At 47.4% G+C, this 18,969-nt stretch overlaps 1 protein-coding gene, 1 long non-coding RNA gene and 1 pseudogene across 6 annotated transcripts in view; 2 read left to right on the forward strand and 1 right to left on the reverse strand.

The window, feature by feature from the left end:
• LOC131807520 (uncharacterized) overlaps nucleotides 1–14,825 on the reverse strand; it is a 38,002-nt gene extending 23,177 nt beyond the window's left edge. For 2 of the 4 annotated variants that reach the window (XR_009344526.1, XR_009344527.1), the window contains exon 1: nucleotides 14,054–14,825. This is a non-coding gene — a long non-coding RNA (uncharacterized LOC131807520). The remainder of the gene's footprint in view (nucleotides 1–14,053) is intronic. The other 2 variants (XR_009344530.1, XR_009344524.1) reach the window with 2 other exon arrangements.
• UCP3 (uncoupling protein 3) lies at nucleotides 1,169–11,630 on the forward strand. Of its 2 annotated transcripts, none has more exons than XM_059132927.1 (7): nucleotides 1,169–1,340; nucleotides 3,866–4,078; nucleotides 4,569–4,779; nucleotides 5,049–5,249; nucleotides 6,431–6,532; nucleotides 7,086–7,266; nucleotides 9,794–11,630. In XM_059132927.1, exons 2-7 carry the CDS (start codon nucleotides 3,953–3,955, stop codon nucleotides 9,906–9,908), a joined length of 936 nt encoding a protein of 311 aa, XP_058988910.1. In that variant the 5' UTR covers nucleotides 1,169–1,340; nucleotides 3,866–3,952; the 3' UTR covers nucleotides 9,909–11,630. The 2 variants fall into 2 exon arrangements, with proteins under 2 accessions (XP_058988910.1, XP_058988907.1); XM_059132924.1 differs by having other exon boundaries at nucleotides 1,170–1,340; nucleotides 3,842–4,078.
• Nucleotides 14,826–14,864: 39 nt separating the features above from the next.
• On the forward strand, nucleotides 14,865–15,847 carry LOC131833209 (protein FAM91A1-like; annotated as a pseudogene).
• Nucleotides 15,848–18,969: the final 3,122 nt, after the last annotated feature.

Consider the following 18,969-nt stretch of genomic DNA (forward strand, 5'->3'; position numbering starts at 1 on the left):
TCAGGTCATAATTCCAGAGTCATGCTTCTCCCTCTGCCTCTCAGCCGGCTCTTGCTCTCTCTCGTTCTCACTCTCTCAAATAAATAAGATCTTTTAAAAAAATGAAATCTATAGAGACAGAAAGTAGATTAGTGATTGCTTGGGACTGAGTGTAAGGGAAAAAGGAAAGTGATTATTGATGTACACAGGGATTTGGGCAGGGGGGCCTGTGGGGAGTGGTGAAAATATTTTAAAATTGTGATGATGGGATGCCTGGGTGGCTCAGTTGGTTAAGCTGCTGCCTTAGGCTCGGGTCATGATCTCAGGATCGTGGGATCGAGTCCCACATTGGGCTCCCTGCTCAACGGGGAGCCTGCTTCTCTCTCTGCCTCTGCCTGCCACTCTGCCTGCTTGTGTGCTCTGTCTCTCTCTCTCTCTCTCTCTCTGACAAATAAATAAATAAATAAAATCTTTAAAAAACCATTAATTAAAAAAAAAATTGTGATGATGGTTGGATAACAACAGTTAAAACCAATGAATTATATTCATTAAATAGGTGGACTGTATGGTATGTGAATTATATCTCAGTAAAGCTGTTATTTAAAAAAACAGAATCCTGGGGACCTGTGTGGCTCAGTCAGTTAAGTGCTTGCCCTCAGCTCATGTCATGATCTCAGGTTTCCAGGATGGAGCCCCATAGCCAGCTCCCTGCTCAGGGGGAGTCTGCTTCTCCCTTTCCATCTGCCCCTCCCTGCTCCTCAAGCTCACTTTCTTTCTCTCTCTCAAATATTTAAAAACAAACAAACAAACAAACAAACAGAATCCTAATAGTACTCACCTCATAGGGTTGTGAACAATAGAAATAATGTCTCTAAGGTATCTGGCACACAGTAGGCACCAAGAAATGACCGTTACTATCATTGTTAATGTTAGGACAGCCCTGCCCAGCCTATCCTGTGTGTGGCATTGACCTTTGAATTCTCAAAGGTGACAGGTCCAACCCCTGTCCCCATATGTGGCCTCATTACCTGAGGTAGCTCTTTTAGCAGCTGGAAGGAGCTATTTTAAAGAACCCTAAGTCAGAGGAACTAAACCAGATCTGGAACTCTGACCTTTCCCCTCACCTCCCTGCCACTCACCAGCCAGCCGCCTCTTGTCAAGTGATCAGGCTGTCAACTAAGCTTCTGTAGAGTAAGGTTTCAAGCCAGCTGGAGCATATAAAGATAGGTGCCAAGCCGGAGGCAGAGAGACAACAGTGAATGGTAAGGGGGCAACTAGATCCCTGCTGCCCCACCCTGGGATGGAGCCCTAAGGAGCCTTAAGGAGGCCCGGTGCTTCCCCTGCCCTGGCTGGACCCACAGGTAAGACCCCATTCTCCACCACCCCCTTCCTCCTCCATGCTCCGCCCTTCACGGCAGCTTACAGTGACAGCCCAGAGTGAACGGAGATCACTAGCCTGGGATCACTACAGAGCTGGTAGATTTCATTCCTCCCCCACCAAGTTAAGTGGGGGTAACGACAACCCTAATGCAGGGGCACCATGGTTGGGCAGAGGCTCGACCCGAACGTCTGCGTCACTCACCCACAACTCACTGTCCCCTTTTGCTGCTGACTGCCTCTGCTCTGATTTTGCAAATCTCCGTAGACAAGAGTGGCTTTCTCCTTAATCTAGCACAGAATCTCCAGAATTCCTCTAGAGCATTAAGCCCTTTCCCCATAAGGGTTCTGGGGACTCCTTTCCTGAGTAGAGATGGTGCATGCACCTCTGGCCTCACAGGGAGGGAGGTTTATGAGCCCACACAACTCTACTCAAGCGGCGTCCTCAGCAGGGATATGCTGTGCAGGCTTTGCCAGGAGGGTGAGATCAGGCGGGGCATCTCAGAATGGGGTTGTCTGATCCCTGCTTCTGAGCTGCCACGGAGAACAGATTCCCCAGTCCCAGCCCAGACGTGAATCAGGATCTCTGGCGCTGAGGGCCTCTGAGAATCCACTCCGTAAACAAGCAGTTCCAGGGATCCTGAGCTCTCCCTGAAGAGTGAGGCTCTGGCCAATGGCACGGCCGCAGTGTCACACTGACCTGGGCTCCAGTCCCAGCCCCATCCCTTCCGTCTGTCTTATGACTAGCTGAAGCCCTCACAGCCTGAGGTCCCTTGTTTATGAGTGGGAATCTTTGTGACAACTACCGTATAGCCTTATAAAGGGACTGAATTAGTCAATACCTATATAGTCCTCGGCACCATGCCTCATGCAAGGAGCACCGGGCAGACATTAGGGTTAGGGTTACTGGAACATCCTGTGCCTCAAGTGCCCCAGCAGAGCTATGGAGAGAAGAGTCCTGCTCTCAACTTCCCCTTTGCCACTGACAAAAATCTGCTGGCTGCTAGATTTCCTCAAGTATCAATTCAGGATGCTGGAGTCAAGGGAGAAGGGAAGTGGGAAACGGTGGCCTCAGGGCAGCTCCTGAGTCTACCATTGTGGCCTCCCTCTCCACCACAACTTGACTAATGAAAGTTCTAGCGCACCCACCCCCCCAATGAGGTAGGGCTTTTAACTTGAGTCCCTGCCCATCCATTCTGCCTCCCACGGCTCAAGGCTGCGTCCAGAATAGGCTGCGTCTTCACGTGTGGCTGCTGCGTGGCTCCAACAGCTCTGGCTACACCATTCCAACAATTTCCTCACTGGTCTCTCCCCTTCCAATCCAGCCTTGACATTTGCACCTGCATACTCTGAACACTGGCCTGACGATGTCATTCCTCTACTTGAGAACCACCAACCACTCCCCATTCTCTGATTCAGTACAGCCCTGGCATTCCAGATCCCTCCATGAAAGATCACTGTGGGCTTCTCTGATTTCCCATTTCTCCACTTCAGCAAGTGGGGTTCCTTGGTCAACTGGTCCTCCCTGGGCCCCTCTAGCCCTGGGCCATCCTGGTACCAGGCTACACAGAGAAGCAGGATAAGTAGACCCTATCCCAGCCTTTACGGCTCCCTCTCTAGTGGGGAAACAACTACAGCTACTAAGCTAATCAACAAAAAGCTGTGGGACCAGAGGCCAGGCCAAAGGAGTTTGAGAGTTCAGGCTCCCTCAATCCTCCCACCCAACCCCCAGGCCAGGGGAAAACAGGCTTCCCCCAGGAGATCCGGCCCATGAGACAAAACCCATGAAGTGGGATTCCTGGGGCTGATGTTCTGCTTTGGAGGAGGGAGGAAGCCTGGTCCTGGGCTCCTCTGCTGCTCTGCCTCCCATGGCTCCCAGGGAGATGGGGCTGCAAAGCGTCCTGCTGCTGATGTTGGGGATAGTGGCAGCTGCTCTGCCTGGCTCAGGACAGGCCCCTTCCCCTCACACCTTTGAGGACATCCCTTCTCAGCTGAAGAGAATGGGCTTCTCAGACAGAGGAGGATCCATCTTGGGTCAAGAGAATGTGTCTCCTCTCCCTGTGTGCACTTGGGCCTGCATCTGTCCTATTCCTGGCTGAGCAGGGGCATGAGTGTATCCGAAGGTCCTGGCTTAGCTGTGGTACCTGGGGGAGCTGGCACGCCTGGCACAGGCAGCCCTGCATTCTTATCACCTGTTCTTCTGGGCATCTGGTTTTTGGTGCTGATGCCATTTCTTAGCAGGTCACACCCCCTGGCACCCATTTCACACATACCCCTAGTATGCTGGGATCCTGGATTCTTCAGTGTCCTCACCCCTTAGAGTCAGGGCCAGTGCCAGAGTTGTGAGGCGGGCACAGTGTTTGTCCCTTTCCTTCTGGGGATAGGGATTTCCTTCTGGCAATAAAAACTCTGCACACAGGGGACAGGTGGGGACAGGTCTGGATGGCCCAAGTTCCATCTGCCTCCTCTGGCCTGTCTCTGACAGCCTCCTCCCTGCACTAAACCTCAGGATTGCAAAGCAGCCTCTCTCCTTGGACCTCTCTCCTTTCTTCTCTCTCCTGGGCCCTGGAGGGACCAGGCAGAACCTTCTGGGACCATGGCTGGACTAAAGCCTTCAGAGGTACCTCCTACCACAGCTGTGAAATTCCTAGGGGCAGGCACAGCAGCCTGTTTTGCTGATCTCCTCACCTTTCCACTGGACACAGCCAAGGTTCGCCTGCAGGTAAGTGCTTTTTGGCAAGGGTCGTTGCTCAGATCAAAGGCAGGACTGAGTTCTCCACTCCAGCACCTCTAGCGTGTGCCAGCCTGCTCGTCCTCCCGAACCCTGCACAGGCCACTCACTCCACTGCTTACAACCCTGTGCCACCATCATCTGAGACAAAAAAAAATCGTGGGTCCTTGGGCCCTTCCTGGCCTCACCCGACTTTGTAAACCATGGAGTGTGAAGGAAAAGTAACTGTGTGACCTTGGGCAAACCACTGACCACTTGTTGTGGGGAAAACAATCTGCCCTCCCTGTGCTCTGAGGGCTGAGCACCACACCATGGATCATAGTTTAGGAACGATGCGCTGGGGGCACACACCTTGTTTTCACGGGGACGTGGCGGCTCCAATCGTGCTTGCGCTCGAGAACCAGCCCTGGGCAGGTCCCTCTGCACACCGCCCCCTCCGCCCCGCTCCCAGCTCCTCACCCTCTGCTGGGCCGTTCCTCAGATCCAGGGGGAGAAGCAGGCGACCCAGGCAGCCCAGAGACCCCAGTACCGCGGCGTGCTGGGCACCATCCTGACCATGGTGCGCACCGAGGGCCCCCGCAGCCTCTACAGTGGGCTGGTTGCCGGTCTGCAGCGCCAGATGAGCTTCGCCTCCATCCGCATCGGCCTCTACGACTCTGCCAAGCAGCTCTACACCCCCAAGGGATGCGATTGTGAGTGCCTGGCATCCCGGAGACACGGAGGGGTTAGGCAGAAGCAGACTCTAGGTTAGCGGGTCAAGGATGCAGGTGGTGCGGACTCAGAGGCAGGGCTGGGCCACTGAAAGCCGGAGACAGTCACCAGGAGACAGAGGCGCGGTCAGGACCCTGAGCCTGGGAGAAGAGGCAGGCGTCAGGCAAAAGCAGCCCCACAGAGAAGAGTGTCCAGCCCGGAGGAGCACTGGCTGGCCGAACGCTGACCCCCTCTCTCTCCTCCTCTCCAGACTCGAGCATCACTACCCGGATTTTGGCAGGCTGTACCACCGGGGCCATGGCAGTATGCTGTGCCCAGCCCACAGATGTGGTGAAGGTCAGGTTTCAGGCCGGCATACACCTTGGGGCTGCGAGCAACAGGAAATACAGTGGGACAATGGACGCCTACAGGACCATCGCCAGGGAGGAAGGGTTCAGGGGCCTATGGAAAGGTAGGTCTGGACTCCAGACTCAGAGGGCCCGGGGTAGAGCATGCCTTACCCTGAGTTAGGGCGGAGAACTGAGCGAGGAGGGAACTCCCAGCATGGTATAGTCCAGTGATTCTGCAAGAACATCCCAGCCAAAACTCTCACACTGACCTGCCACAGTGCCCGAGTTCAATTCAATTTGGCAACCCTTCAGCATGTGCAGGTTGCTGTGAGGGAGACAGAAAGGAATGGAAGATACCTTCCCTACCCTCATGGCTCTCACAGATGGAGAGGGATGAGACATGTCAAGGAGCAGCCAGCCCACAGGGTAGGACGTGCAAAGGTCGCACAGAGGCAAGAGAGGCTGTGCAGACTCCAAGGTCGGGGGGGAAGGTGACACGGAAGCTGGGCCTCAAGGCTCAGTGGGCTCTAGGTGTGTGGAGATGGAAGGGGAGGGCTTCCCCAGAAAAGTTCTCTCAGGGGTGATGACCATAGGACATAGGTCTGTAGGACTACAGGACTCAGAGAAGAAACAGAGGCCAGCGGAGGAGGCAACCATGAGTTGTCGGGTGCAAGGAGGTTCCATGAGGAGGGGGTTTCCTCAAGAGTAAGGCTTCTGGGGTCCCTATGTGTCCCCGTGGAGGCCACCGTGACAAATGTTGGAATCTCTCCCACATGTGGACCAAGGATCACACCAATCCTTGCAGAAGAGAGAGTGACCCAGTGAAGGTTAAGCACAGGACCCCTGGGTCACAGCCTGATTTGCTCTGCACTCTCCCGAAGTCCAGCCCTCTCATCTGTGATATCAGTGGCTGGGTCTTGATGCTCTCCTAGGGCCTCCCAGTGCTACTTCCTGTCACTGCTCCAAGAGCCTTGGAGCTCTTGGAAAGAAGAAAGGCTTCCTTGCCTGACTTTAGCCGGGTCTCAGGGAGGCATATTTTAATTTTGATAGATATTACAGATTATTCTCCAAAGTGTGGCTCGGACAAACATAAGAGGGCCTCTCTGTTTCCTGTCTCTGAGGTGGACACGGATAACCTAAGAGTTAGCCCCAGAGAGGAAAGTGTGGAACCCGCTCAGTTGAGGCAGTCTCCTCTGAGACCCCTGGAATGGAACATTCTGCCCCCAAACTGGAGCCCGGGACCTTGCAACCACAGAGTCCGTGTCTCATTTTCACTCATCAGCCCCCACCCCATCCTTCACAGGAACTTTCCCCAACATCACAAGGAACTCCATCGTCAACTGTGCTGAGATGGTGACCTATGACATCATCAAGGAGAAGCTGCTAGACTATCGCCTGCTCACGGGTAAGGCCCTGGGCTCCGGGGAGCTGCCCTCCCACAGCAGGGAGGGAACCTGGAATTCCACAGAGTGGGTACCACTCAGAGGTGACTGTTAGAAGGAGCAGAGAGGGGAGCAGTGCCCAGAAAAAATGCCCAGTATAGGAGAGCCTCTTAACTTGCTAGACGGGGTGCTGCTGAATTCATGAATCACTTAATAATGCCAATTAGAGCTTTAAAAAAAAAAATGCCCCGCCATCACTGTGATGACTGGGAAAGAAGCCTGGACAGGGAGGCCAGAGCCCTGGGTTCCAGCCCAGCACTTCCCACCGTGCACCTTGAAGCAAGGGTCACCTTCTCGGACTTCGTTTTCCTTTAATGAGATCGCTGGGCTGCAGAGCCGTCCAGCAGTGGGACAGCCCTGTTCTATTTTGTGAGTCCTGTGAGAGCTTTAGAAAGCTCTGTCCTCACACTCAGGAGCTTCCAGTTTAGTGAAGGACAAATGACGACCACGGGGAACAGAAAGGCAGCGCTTTGCCTCCTCACAGCTCCGCACTTGCTCCTCCCTTCCATGCTGCAGACAATTTCCCCTGCCACTTCATCTCTGCCTTTGGAGCCGGCTTCTGTGCCACAGTGGTGGCCTCCCCAGTGGACGTGGTGAAGACCCGGTACATGAACTCGCCACCAGGCCGATACCGCAGCCCCCTGGACTGTATGCTGAAGATGGTGGCCCGCGAGGGCCCCATGGCCTTCTATAAGGGGTGAGTCTCCCCCTCCTGCTCCAGCACCCCCTCCCAGAGAACCTGGGCTTGCTTCCTTCCCTTCTTTCTCTCCTTCCTTCCATTCTTCTTTCTTTCCTTCCTCCACATATAATGTGCCTACCATGGGTCCACCTGGGGACGTGGTGGTGAACAGCACAGATATAAACACCACAAAGGACAAATACAAAGAACTACAGAAGTTTAAAAAAAAAAAAAAAAAAGTGGACCAAATCTGACCTGGAGAGTCAGGGGAGGCTGAGAAAAAAGAATTCAAGGCATAGGTCAAAGTGTCGTCTATCCCCAAACTTATAGGGTAAGGGAGGAAGGAAGGGTGGTCGGTCGTCCTGAGACTTGCCTCCAGCCCACTGTCATGACTGTGGATCAGCACGGATGGCGGCCGAAATGCCCAGCACACGTCACTTTTTTTTGCTTCTGGGTCTGCTTTTACCATTCCTTCTTAATGGAATGCCTTTCCCGCCTCATGTACATGCATCAGAACTAGTTCAAAGGCCACCTCCTCCCCAGTATTCTCCAGTAGGAATCTTTCCTCCTCCCTGTGAACTTCACCAATACGTCCTTGATTCCACTGTTTAGGGTACTTACCACCTCCTACCTTGTGTTATAGGATTTGTAAGGTTAAAATATTCCCCATGCTGGGTCACAAGCTCCTCAAAGCCAGAATGGAGGCTTATCCGTCTTTCACCTCCCTAGCCAAGAGCCAGCACTCAATAATGTAGGTTGTGAACAACCACCATGACCACTAAGGCACTAAGTACAAGACCTTACGCAAAGCACTTTACACAGATTATCTGAACAACCCCTGAATTGGATGGTCTACTCCACATTTACTGAGGAAGAAATGGAGACTCAGGAAGGTCAAGTGATTTACCCAAGATCCCAGACTTACAATGTCAGAGCCATGGCTCTAAGCCAGATCATCAAATGCCACCCCCCGTGTTGTCATCTGTCCTATTGCCAGGCTCTTGGCTTGGCCCTCACCCCTCCCACCACTGATGCCTTCAGCAGATAGTTTTCTGGTGCCCCATGTTAGATGGGACCCATCATGTAATCAGGTCCTCAATCCTATAAGTGACATATAAAACTCCTTCTGTTGCCAGGCTGTTCTTCCCCTGTAAATGCTTCTCTCATTACAATCAGCAGCCGCTGCCGCCTGTCTCAGTTTATTCTTTCACTTGGAAAACAATTTACTGAGCATCTCCTGTGTGCCAGGCCCTGTGCTTGCCTCAGAGAGCAGCAGACACAGGCGACATTAATGGAGCATTTACGGAGACTGGGCCCTGCACTGTATGCTGTTTATTAACTCATTTAGTCCTTCACAACAACTATATGAGGTAAATGCTGTTATGTTCCTCATTTTACAGATGAGGACACTGAGGCTTAGAAAGATTAAGTCACCTGTCCTAGGTCATGCAGCTAGAAACTGACAGAGCTAGGGTCTGAGCCCAGCTCGGACTCTGGAGTTCACCTTCATTGCCCCAGTGCTATTCTCCCTAAGGAGGCTAGGCTGAGGCATCTGGAGAGACATTGGTATGAGTCTGTGGGGCCCAAGCCTAGTCCTGCAGAGCCAAGAGCAACCAGCCAGGCAAGGAGGAGAGTAGGGGACATTCCCAGGCAGAAGGAGCAGCTCAGACAAGGGCACAGGAAGCAAGTCTGGCAGGAGAGTATAGGACCAGGAGGGGGATTAGTAGAGAGGCCGAAGAGGGAGCAGGTCAGGTCCCAGACTCCTCCCTGAGTCTGTGAAGCTGAGGTGGAGACTGGCTCCCAGCTGTGTTATCACAGGACAGGCAGGCTCTCTGGAGATTATAAAGCTGGTGTCACTCAGTCTTCACCCTCTGGTGTGCCAGCTTTTAGGTGCCCTGGTAGGGCCTCCGCAGGGATGGCCCCTCAGCATGTAAATGATTCCAGAAATACCCAGCAGCAGGGTGGAGTCAGATAGTTTTAGCTGAACTCCTTAACTGCCCTGGGCTTCAGTTCCTTTTTTTTTTTTTTTTTTTTTTTTAAGATTTACTTATTTGGGAGGGAGAGAGAGCACACACACACAAGCGTGGGGTAGGGGTAGAGGGAGGCGGGGAGAGAGGGAAAATCCCGAACAGAGTCCCCACCTCACCACGGAGCCTGACAAGGGGCTCCATCCCACAACCCTGGGACCAAGACTGGAGCCAAAACCAAGAGTCAAACGCTTAACCAACTGAGCCACCCAGACACGCCTGGGCCTCAGTTTCTAAAAAAGAAACGTGGCAACCATCATAGCTTCCTTATAGACTTGTGGGAATTAACTGCCTAACACAGAACCTGGTTCAAAATGTGCTTTCTTTCCTTTCTTGACTCCTGCTCCTGCCTAAATTCCTTCAGCAGAGGAGAAAAAGCCTGAACAGACTCAGAGAATGTTTGTGACTAACAGAGTCCTAGGTCCTTTGGCACTAATGCTGTGAATGCGGGGAGCGCCCAATATCCATGTGGGGTACTTAGTCCACGCCACCTGATGTTCTGGTTGTTCTCTCATCAGATTTACACCATCATTTTTGCGTTTGGGAACCTGGAATGTGGTAATGTTCGTGACCTATGAGCAGCTGAAACGAGCCTTGATGAAAGTCCAGATGCTACGGGAATCTTCATTCTGAATAAAGCAGGGCCACTTAGTACTTAATTGGAACAAGAACCAGTGGGTCCCACACAAACCCACACATGTTTACACAACTGTTTACTTCCTGCTGAGTCAAGAAACAGAAGCAGAGAAAGGATTCTGGTCTTCAGTGCTTTGTCTTAAGAACACATTTGTTTTGTATGGACAAGATGGAAATTAAATTATATTAATTTGAGGGACCCATGATGTTGGATGCCTAACATTTAGGCAAGAGAAAATAAACCAAAACATCCATTTGGATAAAACAAACGTCTGAAAACCTATGTTCTGTAAAAAAAAAAAAAATAAAAAATAAAAAAAAATCTAATGAGATGATGAATTGTAAACAGGAAAGACTGCAAGCGTGAGACAGCAGTGGTACATGACACCTGGAAACCAGCTAAGGAGTGTGGAGGGACGCTGCCAAAACAACATAGCTGTGACTGCAGCCTTTGGTTAACTATGGATCATCAGTCATCTGTGTAATGTGCCTGCCACTTAGAAGCCACTGGGATTCTAGAAAATAGGAGACCAAAAAAAAAAAAAAAAAGAGAGAGAGAGAGAACGAGAAAACCGGGAACCTGTGCCAAAAGAACACTGCTGGGCCAGCATGAGGCTGAGATTCGTAACTGTTCCCTGATGACACTGCAGAATCAAGAGGGCAGACCTCATCTTCTTTCCTGTAAAATGGGAGTAATAAATCCCTCCCTCCTCTCTCACCCGGGATGTTATGAGGATCAGGTGACAGGGTGGACATGAAAGCACTTTATAAAAGCGGAAGCTCTGATATTTACAAGTTCTTGGGAAAAATATTCTCAGGACAGTAAAGAACTGCCAGGGAAGTTTGAAAGGTTGAAAAGTTGTCTAGAGGTTAGACCAAAGGAGCCAGGGGCTGGGGGGCCAGGGGTGACAGAATGTTGTGCAGTCATGGAAGGCCCACTCCCACGCAGCCCTGGCTTCCCAGCAGGACTGTAAGACCCCTGAACGGTACCAGGCTTGGGGAAAAAGAGGTAGATGCCAGGCTGACAGCCTAAAGTAGCAGGGCTCAGAGTTCTTTTTTTTTTTTTTTTTTTAAGATTATTTATTTATTTATTTATTTGACAGAGAGAGAGATCACAAGTAGGCAGAGAGGCGGGCAGAGTGAGAGGGGAGAAGCAGGCTCACCGCCGAGCAGAGAGCCCGATACGGGGCTCGATCCCAGGACCCTGGGATCATGACCCGAGCTGAAGGCAGAGGCCACTGAGCCACCCAGGTGCCCCAAGGGCTCAGAGTTCTTTGGAAAATTATTATAATTCAGTAAAGGGTGTGGGAACGAGAACAGCTATGTCTTTTTTGCCTTCTCTTTCTTGGACAGAATGTCCCTTTATCACCAGGTTTCCTGTTTGCCAGCACTGGGCCTTTGTGACATTAATAACAGTACTGGGTTCAAATGTCCCCTCCCCTCATCTTACCAGAAACCTAACCACCAGGAATCCTAATACCTCACTGTCCTAGCAGAGAAGTAGAAATAACAATCCCCCACCTTTGTAGAAGTGCTCAGCAACATCATCTCTCCCTCCCCACTCTGACACAGCTGCATCCCAGGAGGGGAAAAGTAAATGTCCACTCACCCTTAGCACTCTCCTAAATTTAAATTATAATTTGAGATTATCAACATATATAAACTGGAAAGTTCAAATAAAAGCAAAAAAAAAAAAAGAAAGAAAGAAAGATTATTTCTGTTTAATATCTGGTTTGATTTTTAAATAAAACCCATATTTAAAATTTTCTCTTTCTTTTGACTTGACTGGAATGTACAAGTCATTCTTAAACTCCTGGTCTCAGTTTGTAAATTCCTAGGGCCAGGAACTATGTCTTCTATGAGTTACTATGCAACAATGTGTATTTTTTTTAAATGTATATATTTATTTCAGAAAGAGAGAGAGCATGAGCAGGGAGAGGGGGCCAGGCAGAGGGAGAGACGGAATCCTCAAGCAGACTCCCAGCTGAGTGAGGAGGCTGATGCAGGGCTCAATCCCACGACCCTGCGATCATAACCTGAGCCAAAGTCAAGAGTTGGCCGCTGAACCAACTGATCCACCCAGGCACCCTCCCCATAGCAATGTTAACACATCCTCCACCCAAAACAAACTATCTGGATGATGATACCAAAATAGAGAAAGGATCAATTCTACCAAGAGTTACTTTGATTGGGAGCAGCACCTTAGTGACCTCTGAGTCCAGACTTTTGAAGAAAGGAAAACCAGGGGTGCCTCGGTGGCTCAGTATTTAGGCATCTGCTAAGGTCGGCTAAGGCGTCTAGCTTAGGTCATGGAATCAAGTCCCACATCAAGTTCTGCATTGGGCTCACTGCTTGGTAGGGAGCCTACTTCTCCCTCTCCGCTTCTTCCTCTCCCTCTCCACTACTCCCTCTCCCCTTACTGCTCCCCCTGCTTGTGTTCTCCCACTCTATGTCAAATAAATAAGTAAAATCTTCAAAAAAGTAAGAAAGGAAGGAAGAAGGAAAAAGAAAGAAAGCCCAGATTGGTGGGAGGTCTTCTATAGTTTCTTGGGCAAAATATTAGCTCTCTTTCCCCACTTTTTAAAGGCAGAAGTTGAACCAAATGAACTAAAGCTTTAGGTAGGGATCACTCTGGAATGGATATGGAAAAGCCAGAAATAAAACAGCCTAAAGGTAAACATTTTGAAATGCAGAGAAGCAAAATGAAAGCATTCTCTAGTCTTCCCATCAAAATTTCAGGAATGGTTATATAGGAAAGTCGGTTAGGGCCTAGAGAGTTATTTATTAAAAAAAAAGATCTTAAAAGCTCTTCCTTTCTCCCTTAAAATATTATTTAATGAACAAACTGGGTCCTCTGGTACACCCCTCGCACCGTTCTCTGTTCTCTGCCACGCTGAGCTGTCTGGAGCCCTCACCATCAGGAATTCCAAAGTGTAAGGCACCAGGCCCCTAGTGGGCTTCCCCCAGCTGTCTCAGGGCTCTCACACCATAAACATGGAGGTCCACATAAAGCACATCACCCACAGAGCAAGCTGCTAGCCAATATGTGACAGGGTCTTTAAAATTCACAGAGAAAATATGCCAAGTAGATAGTCCTCTACATACCCACCATCAGCTATGATATGGAAATATAAACATGTCAAGAAAGATCACTGCAAATACTTTGAGGACCTATTATACTCTCGATTTTTTCAGGCTTTACCTTCACCATTTATTGGATATTGTGGGTCTGAAGATAATATTTTTCTATCATGCTGAGGTTACAGAGGACATTTTGAAAAAAGAGAAAAGTTCTGCTTCATTCATTGTCCAATGTTATTAGAGCTGACTCTCTACGGTTTCTTGGCATTAAAAGACAGTGGTGCATTGATATTATGAATCAGTATAGATCAAATTTTTTCTTTTTGAAATTTGGAGGAATGATCACCTACCAATAAAGCCAGTAGAAAATCCCAGAGACATGGTAAGGAGTGTAAACTGGTCAGATCACAAAAATGATGTAAAAATATGCATCTTGCCTGAGAAATATATATAGTTAAGATCATTGATTCAGGTCAGTCCTTAACTCTCTGGATCACTAGATTATAATGTGGTGCATAGTTTATATAATAAAGGATTTATTTATTTGAACCTATCAATCTCTGATGACAATTTCACTTTTTAAAAGATTTTATTTATTTATTTGACAGAGAGAGATCTCAAGTAGGCAGAGAGGCAGGCATAGAGAGAGGAGGAAGCAGGGTGCCAGTTGAGCAGAGAGCCCAATGCGGGACTTGATCCCAGGACCCTGAGATCATGACCTGAGCCAAAGGCAGCAGCTTTAACCCACTGAGCCACCCAGGCGCCCTGACAATCTCATTCTCTTGAAGGTTCTGTAATGAACTGAGTACAACATGACTAGTAATTACTTTGGAACTATAGTTCTTTCAATAGGTAAGCATATTAATGCTGCCGAGCTTGCAAATGTCCTCAAGATACACTTATCATTGGTTATGAATGATTTGTCCAAGTATGCTGATTGGGCCAACTTTGTGTATAAGAAGAGACAAGTAAGAAACCGGGATCAACTTCATTATCATGGTGGAATGTACCCTCTGTAAACAAATTTAAAAGTAGTCTACATCCACAAAAGATATTCTTACCAGGGCAGGTGGAGAAAGTAGGAGTCCTGAATGAGAAGCTTTGTCAGCTCTGATACTGAAACTAGATCTAGCTGACACAGCCTGTCCAAGCAGTGAGGGTCTGTCCCCAGTATACACAAAGATACTGCTTCCCTATTTGACTCCATTATTACCTTCTTTTTTTTTTTTTTTAAAGATTTTATTTATTTATCAGAGAGAGAGAGGGAGAAAGAGCTAGCACAGGCAGACAGAATGGCAGGCAGAGGCAGAGGGAGAAGCAGGCTCCCTGCTGAGCAAGGAGCCCGATGTGGGACTCGATCCCAGGACGCTGGGATCATGACCTGAGCTGAAGGCAGCTGCTTAACCAACTGAGCCACCCAGGCATCCCCACTATTACCTTCTTAATGATGGGAAATCTTTCACCAAAAGTTAGCAAACTCTCACAGGAGTCTCTGGACAGCTTCCTTACAGAATCAGAAAAGATTCAAAATACTTGGGAAGGACAAGCGGAGACTACAGAGATATCTTGATCCGTCACTTAGAGAAACAAATACTGTCTGTGCATTGTAATGACAACCCGATTATGTTTTTCTTCTGAATCTCTTACACTGTAAAGCCTTCTTGATTTGAACCCTACAACTTGCAGCAGACTTCTAAACAAAAATTACAAATTGCTTGTTACCATGGCTCCTCTCACTGACAGATCCAGCCCATTGGCAGGAGGACAGCTCGGCATTTTAGACCCATTATCCAGAAGTCACCACCCAGAAGTTAAATCCCCATTTTTTTATTACTGTCCAAAAGTGTAAGACTTCAAAAACAGTCAGATATAATGGTCATTATTAGGCACTAATAATGTCTTAGAGTCATAAACCTGAAGTAAGAGGCGCCTGGGTGGCTCAGTGGGTTAAAGCCTCTGCCTTTGGCTCAGGTCATGATCTCGGGGTCCTGGGATCGAGCCTCACATCGGGCTCTCTGCTCAGCGGGGAGCCTGCTTCCCCCTCTCTCTCTGCCTGCCTCTCTGCCTACTTGTGATCTATCAAATAAATAAATAAAATCCTTAAAAAAATTATAAACTTGAAGTAATTCCTACTTCACACATATTCACACATATTGTATGATGGGATGAGAGAAACTTTTCCCATTTGATAAAACAACTACAAAGAGAGGCGTGAGTCATAAAGCATTGCAAATATTCGGAACAGGATGAGTTTGCAGGGATTTCTGTGGTTATGTCACCATGCTCTACACTTCTAAACAACCTACAAACAGAAAACTTGGTGATGTTTCTGAGAAAAAAAGGAGAACCTGATTTAACTTCTGACTCAGAGCAAATGAACGTACAGAATCATTTGAAATAGTTACTGAGGAAGCAACTACAGATTCAACAACAAAACAGAACTCTAATGTTGCCACAACAGAAGCCGACTGGTTTCCCCTTGAGCTGTGCTTTGAAATTCCTGGTTAGCTCTGAATTAAATGAGAACGTTTGTAGGAAACCTGCTACACACAAACTTTGCAGAGAAAAAAGCCTTCAAAAACCCCATTCAGAACAAACAAACCACTCCACTCCGTTCAGAAAAAACTCTGTCTACACGTCCTTAATTTTTCATTCATTCCAGGAAAGAGATTTAACACTGGATATTCACACTGAAGCCAGTTTTTCAAGTTTGCTTTACCATCTTATACTGGTATGGAAGTCCCACTTCCTGCAAATAATGCAATATTTAAAGACAAGAAATCTTATTAATCTTATCAGAATGGAATAGAGGGTCACCCTCCTCACTCCTCACTGCTAATCTTCACTTGCAGTAATTTGATAACAACATGTGTTATTCACACTGGGTGTTTTTTTTCTTTCTTAAAGCTAGCTTTATAATGACGGTCACTAAAAAGCATCCTGCTGGTATAGTGTAACTAATCACTTAAATGATGTTCAAAGTGTGTTGTGGTATAGTTTGGGAAACATTTAATATTGTTTGGCATCTTGCTGACTATAGCACATCCTAATGCAACAAAGAGCTGCTTTATTCTTTTTAATATTTTATTTATTTGACAGAGAGAAAGAGCACAGGCAGGGGGAGTGGCAGGCAGAGGGGGAGGGAGAAGCAGGCTCCCCGCTGAGCAGAGAGCACAATTCAGGGCTCCATCCCAGGACCCTGAGATCATGACCCAAGCTGAAGCCAGGTGCCTAACTGACTGAGCCACCCAGATGACCCAAACACTATATTTGTAATGTTGAATTAGAAAAACACTGTTAAGAGTTAAAAGATGCATCTTTAAAGAAGTTAAAAGATGTATCTTTATTCAGTAATAAAAAGGAATTAAGTACTGATGCATACTACAACATAGATGAACCCTGAAAACAGAATGCTAAGTGAAGGAAGCCAGACACAAAGGACCACATACAGTATGCTTCTACTTACATGAAAAGTCCGAATAGGTAACTCTATAGAGGGAGAAAGTAGGGCTGGGAAAGATGGAGGTTATTGGGGCATGACAGGTAAAGGGTAAGGAGGGGTTGGGTGTTTTGAAATGATTAAAATGTTCTAAAATTGGTTGTGGTGACGGTTTCACAACTCTATACTAAAAACTGTTGACTTTCTCTCTAAATGGATGAATTGCAGAGTATATTAATTATATTTCAATAAAGCTGGTACCAGAAAAAAAAATGCAAATTGGACCTGTTAACATCCTTTCAAGGATTGCTTGTTGGACTTTGAATGAATTCTAAATGGGTAAAAAAAAATTTTTTTCCCCAAAACTTCTCATAAGATGTCAGTGAATCTTTATAGTCTGAGTAAAGACCTTAAAAAACAAGGTTAAGGGACGCCTGGGTGGCTCAGTTGGTTAAGCAGCTGCCTTCGGCTCAGGTCATGATCCCAGTGTCCTGGGATGGAGTCCCACATCGGGCTCCTTGCTCCACAGGGAGCCTGCTTCTCCCTCTGACTCTGCCTGCCACTCTGTCTGCCTGTGCTCACTCTTGCTCTCTCTCTGACAAATAAATAAAATCTTTAAAAAAAAAAAAAAAGGTTAAATTATATACAACTATGCTGATTTGCATATCTTCAATAAGAGTCAATTGATATGCATAAGTTAAAGATATCTACTAGAATTCTTAATATCTTGGGGCACCTGGGTGGCTCAGTAGTTAAGCATCTGTCTTTGGCTTGGGTCATGATCCCAGGGTCCTGGGTTCGAGCCCTACCTCAGGCTCCCTGCTCAGTGGGAAACCAGCTTCTCCCATTCCCCCTGCTTGTGTTCCCTCTCTTGCTGTGTCTCTCTCTATCAAAGTAAATAAAATCTTTTTTAAAAAAAAAAGAATTCTTAATGCCTTGTCAAACTTCTCAATACTGCATGTTTATTGTTTTATACTCTTTCTACTCTAAATACCAAGAAGTATTTTCATAAGAAGAGTTAAATCTCTTCCATTAGCTCCAAAAGCATAGGTAACAAAATATAAAATTAGACGAGATCTAGGTTTGATATAGTAACGCATAAAATCACAATTACAATGTTCATAGTGACGGCTTATAAATGTTAGCAGTGATCATAAAGCTTATCCTTAGAACAACTCAAGATAAAAAAATACAGTGCTGACTGCTAGAAAGTCTTTGTTTAAAAAACAAAAAAAGAAAGAAAGAAAAAAGAACCTAGCGTCAATTAAAAAAAAAGACTTGTTTATTTGAGAGAGAGCTTTCAAGTGGAGGAAGGGGCAGAGGAGAGAGAGAGAGAAGCAAACTCCCCACTAAGTGGGGGAACCTGATGGGAGGGGAGGTGGGTGTCATCCCATGACCTGAGCCAAATTGAGAGTTGGATGTTCAACCTACTGAGCCATCCAGGTGCCCCTCAATTTTTTTTAAAGCAGCTCTTTGTGGGTGCTTGGATGGCTCAGTCAGTTAGGCACCTGGCTTCAGCTTGGGTCATTATCTCAGGGTCCTAGCATCAAACCCCACTGTTGGGCTCTCTGCTCAGCAGGGAGCCTGTTTCTCCCTTCCCCTCTGCCTGCCACTCCCCCTGCCTGTGCTCTTTCTGTCAAATAAATAAAATATTAAAAAGAATAAAGTAGCTCTTTGTTGCATTAGGATGTGCTATAATCAGCAAGATGCCAAACAATATTAAATGTTTCCCAAACTATACCACAACACACTGTGAACATCATTTAAGTGATAAGTTATACCACAGCAGCAAGATGCTTTTTAGTGACCGTCACTATAAAGCTAGCTTTAAGAAAGAAAAAAATAACAGGGAGCCTGTTTCTCCCTCTCCCTCTACCCTACCCCTACCCACCCGCAATGCCCCCACTCTACTTTCTCTCTCTCATGCTCGCTCTCTCAAATAAATTTTAAAAAATTTAAATAAAAATAAATAAAATCTTTTAAAAAAATGCAAACAGATCGTTTTGTGTTTATTTTCAGGGGTTAACATAGCCAACCTACTCAATATTTTAAAATTAACAGAGACACTTGAAGTGTCTAATATTTAATGTTTTCTCATGTTGATTTTAATAACCTAATGTTTTCAATTTTCTATGGCATTTTTAAAAAGATTTTATTTATTTGACAGAGATCACAAGTAGGCAGAGAGGCAGGCAGAGAGAGGAGGAAGTAGGCTCCCCGATAAGCAGAGGGCCCCATGCGGGGCTCAATCCCAGGACCCTGGGATCATGACCTGAGCCAAAGGCAGAGGCTTTAATCCACTGAGCCACCCAGGTGCCCCTTTCTATGGCATTCTTGTGTCTTTTTCATTTTCAGTGTTTCAAATAGATTGTATTTAAATTTTTTTAAGGTTTTATGTATTTATTTGACAGAGATCACAAGTAGGCAGAGAGACAGGTGGGGGGCGGGGACGGGAAGCAGTCTCCCTGATGAGCAGAGAGCCTGATGCAGGGCTGGATCCCAGGACCCTGAGATCATGACCTGAGCGGAAGGCAGAGG

This window comes from Mustela lutreola, chromosome 1, assembly GCF_030435805.1.
Source record: "Mustela lutreola isolate mMusLut2 chromosome 1, mMusLut2.pri, whole genome shotgun sequence".
In the NCBI taxonomy this organism is placed as follows: Eukaryota; Metazoa; Chordata; class Mammalia; order Carnivora; family Mustelidae; genus Mustela; species Mustela lutreola.